Source organism: Humulus lupulus, chromosome 2 (genome assembly GCF_963169125.1).
Source record: "Humulus lupulus chromosome 2, drHumLupu1.1, whole genome shotgun sequence".
NCBI classification, from domain to species: domain Eukaryota; kingdom Viridiplantae; phylum Streptophyta; class Magnoliopsida; order Rosales; family Cannabaceae; genus Humulus; species Humulus lupulus.
In genome coordinates, this window is record NC_084794.1 from 37,747,223 (window position 1) to 37,751,279 (window position 4,057).

Below are 4,057 nucleotides of genomic sequence, written 5' to 3' on the forward strand. Positions count from 1 at the left end.
TTATTTTAGTTATCTCATGGCAAAAAAAATATATAACTTTCATATATTAAAATGATCACTTTGAAGAATTATCGCTCGTGGAAGAATTAACGCTGGCAGTGATACCATTTTTGAGTATAGAAAAGAGAGACAAATCAAGAAACTTTTAAAAGAAAAGAGAGAAAAGGTAGCTGGCGCTGACAATAGAGAGAAAGTGAAGTTTGAATTCTTTTAATTTCGTACAGTAAAATTCTGTGTGTAAATAAAATTGTAATGGCATTGGTGAATGTAATATATATCTCGCTGGTTTAAAAAGTTTTTTGTTTTCTGTACTAAAAAATACGAGTTTCACCGTGGATGAGTGGATCCATTATCTTTTGTTACATTACTTTTTATTGTTATTATTTTTTATTTTGAACAAAAATCAATATTCTTGAATGGATTTTATCCTGATCATTTGCACTTAATTAGTAGCTATAAATATAGCTTGTCTCAAATTTTGTGGACATATGTATGGATAAATATTAAATAAAGTAACTATATATATTTGTGTGAAGAAAATATAAATACATATAATATGAATTAAAAAAAAGAAAAGAATTTCATCAACTTCAACTACGTACACACGAAACAAAACTAGGGAAGAAAAAAAAACCAAATAAGACAAATGTGTATCAACAAAACTCATCGAATAAAGAAAAGCAGAAAAACTAGAAACTCTAGCTGATCTATATCATGATACAAGATATAGCAGTCTAGCTACATGTATTTTATTAATTTCTCTATGATCATATATATTAATTTACAAGAAATCATTGATGTCCAAACTCTCTGGGATTTCAAACTTTAACAAGTTGCTGCAGTAGCTAATTTCTCTCTCGTCCTCAGTGCTGCTAGTACTGTTGATATTGCCCGTATTAGTGGATGATGAGTTCAATGGAGTGGGGCTTGATGATGACGGCGTTGACATAACGGAATCAAAGCCAAAACCCTTGTCATCACTATAACAATCCAACAAGTTTTGGAAGTATGAACTTTCAGGAAAATCAGCAATATTAAGGCTTGGAATATCACTGTTATTAGAGCTGCAATCCACACAGTTTGGTTGGGAAACATGCACACCACTTTCACTCAAACCAGTACTAATGGTATTTTCTTGGCTCGAAATTGGACGAGATGATGAGATGAGTTTAGGCATGTTTGATTGATGATCATGGTCAACATTTGGAGTTTGCATAGGAAAGCCTTGTGGGATTGGAGCAGTTTGAATGAATTGATCATGATGATGATGATGATTGGGTTGTACCAATTGTGGAATTTGAGCATTAGAAAAAAGCTGATTTTCTTGGAGATTTTGGGGATTAAACAACTCGGGGTTGATACTTTGATCTTGCTTATTATTAAGTGATAAAAGGGTCGAGGCTAGCCTTAGGAGTTCTGGATTGAAAAGGGCTTGAGTACCCAAAAGGCTTGTGAGATTTAGAAGTGAGGGGTTACAGAAAGATGATGAGTTAGCAAGAATGGAAGACAGGTCTAAAAAATCAAGACGAGGGGCATGAGTCACTGGATCAATTCCACTTCTAAGCAACCTTTTTCTTATGTGGGTATTCCAGTAATTCTTGATTTCATTGTCAGTCCTTCCTGGCAAACGAGCAGCTATAGCTGACCACCTAATATTGTTTTAAAATATAATTATTAGAGGGCCGGTCGGTCCAAAAAATGATGATACGTACATATAATAATAAAAAGGAAATTATAATAAGATTAATTAATTGGACATGAACATACTTGTTTCCCAAGACGCTGTGTAGTTGGATTATAGTCTCTTCTTCTTCAAATGAGAATCTTCCTCTCTTAATGTCAGGTCTCAAATAATTTGTCCATCGGAGGCGGCAACTTTTCCCACATCTCTGAAGCCCTATAATATTATGATAAAAAACACGATTAATGTATATGAAATTTAAAAGAATTAAAGTAAGATAAACATCTATAATAATAATAATAAAAAAAACAAAAAAACATACCAGCATTCTTTGGGAGGTTTCGCCAGTTTCCTGGTCCATTCTTCTGAATATAGTTGATAAGATTGAGATCTTCTTCAGGGGTCCATGGACCTTTCTTGAGACCATTTTTGTCACAGCAAGGAGCTCTTCCCATATTGTGTTTTTCGTCTTTGGTGGTGATCGATCCTGATAAGGAAGAAGCTAGCTAGGACACTGTATAATCAGTATGAAGAGATAAGGAGGTACTGCTTGTGATTTTCTAAATAAAGGTGGAGAAAGTGTTGGTTTCTTGCTCTAAAGGATGAGGTGACCATCATATTTATACCAAGAAAATCTCAACCTTGACATATAATTTGAAGTCAAAGAGATTTGGTGCCGGCCCATGCCACGTGTACTTTCATGATATGTACTTTTTCTTTTGGTTTTGGGATGTAGTGTGTATGTTACATAATTAGCTTCTATTGGCCTTTATTTTAGCTTATAAGAGGACGATCAATTTAGTATCGTGGAAAATATTTGTCGCGTCGATTGTTTTCTGGCCTCCTAATACTATTTGACTTCAATCATAGCTTGACAAAAACGCTAGCGATATCTATCCATATCAATCTATTTTTTTAATATATATATATATGGTAATTTAGTTAATATTTATTGATTTATATATATGTGTATTACGTTGGGACAGGATCTGTGGTTTGTCGACAACCTACATTGATTTTGTACGGGCTTATTAATTTAAAATACATGTTCTTTTAAAAGGAAATACGTTTCTGACACGTACTAAACCTAATGCAATTTTTCTTTAGAATAATAATGTATAGTGGGATTTGCTTAATTATATATTCGGTTCATATGAACAAATATAAATATAATTAGTTCACATGATTATGCATGCCTTAATGCGAGATGCACACATGGTCATTTACATGTCAGGTAGTTAAACTATCCAATTTCATACTATAATTACTAGCTATTACCATTTCAACTGAAAAAAAAAATGGATAATTTTCTTTTTATTTTTTAAATTCAGAATAATTTATAGTATCAAAAATAATGTTTAAATAAGTTATTACATGCATAATTTTTTTTTTATGCACGTAAAATATTATTTTTAGTATTCTAAATTATTCAAATTTTTTAAAAAATTTACATTTTTTCTAAATAACTATAACATACCAAAAAAAAAAATTGCACCCAAACTTTTTGTGAGTACCAAACAAAATGAGGTGCACTTTTGTGAGTTGCACCAAAGGAACTCCATATAAATATATATATATAATAGGTGTACTCTTGCGTGTTGGGTATACCTCGTTAAAGAGAGGAAAACAAATAGTATAAAACGATGTACTTGGTCCATTATCGAGTAATGTAACGGTAATTGTCAAAAGCTTATTGAAAATAAAATGGCTGCTACCTGACTATACTAATAAACTACTCGAGGCCTTTTTCTATGAATTGTCAATGTGGTTCCTTCTTCTGTTAATATTTATAGTTTTTTTATATATTTTTGGCAAAGCCCAAGTTGGGATTATAAGGTGTGGTAAGGTAGTTAGGCCTAATATCAATAACTTAGAAGAAACTTTTATAGTCTTCAATAACTCATCATCATTATTCGTGATCACATTCGAAGAAATTTCTGAAATTACTTGCAACATGTTGCTAGCTAGGAGAGAATGAAGATTAGAAATTATACATCTCTTTCTAATTTACGATTATTTATATATTCTACGGAAGTCAATATATACAGTTCTTTAAAAATAAATAAGCACTTTTTCATTAAATTACGGTCACTCGATTAGGTACTCTAGTCCGTATATATAAAAGTCCGACTTGTTTCACAAACAGATTAGTTACTTTTTGACATCACATGATTTAATTAAAATATTTCAGGTTATCCTCATGGGATTTTGTTTTCGAAATGAAAAAAACAGAGATATATCAGTATATATTATATAATATATATACAAATAAAATTGGTTCGACTTTTTAGCTCAATACATATATATATATATTGGAGAACCACTGCATAGTATTTTTTTTTTTTTTTTTAATACGGTGTATCCTTTTTCTATTTC

At 31.2% G+C, this 4,057-nt stretch overlaps 1 protein-coding gene across 1 annotated transcript; it reads right to left on the reverse strand.

The window, feature by feature from the left end:
• Positions 1–647: 647 nt before the first annotated feature.
• On the reverse strand, positions 648–2,256 carry LOC133817676 (transcription factor MYB102). The gene is made up of 3 exons (XM_062250255.1): positions 2,004–2,256; positions 1,768–1,897; positions 648–1,649 (listed from the first exon to the last, which is right to left on the reverse strand). Exons 1-3 carry the CDS (start codon positions 2,134–2,136, stop codon positions 782–784), a joined length of 1,131 nt encoding a protein of 376 aa, XP_062106239.1. The 5' UTR covers positions 2,137–2,256; the 3' UTR covers positions 648–781.
• Positions 2,257–4,057: the final 1,801 nt, after the last annotated feature.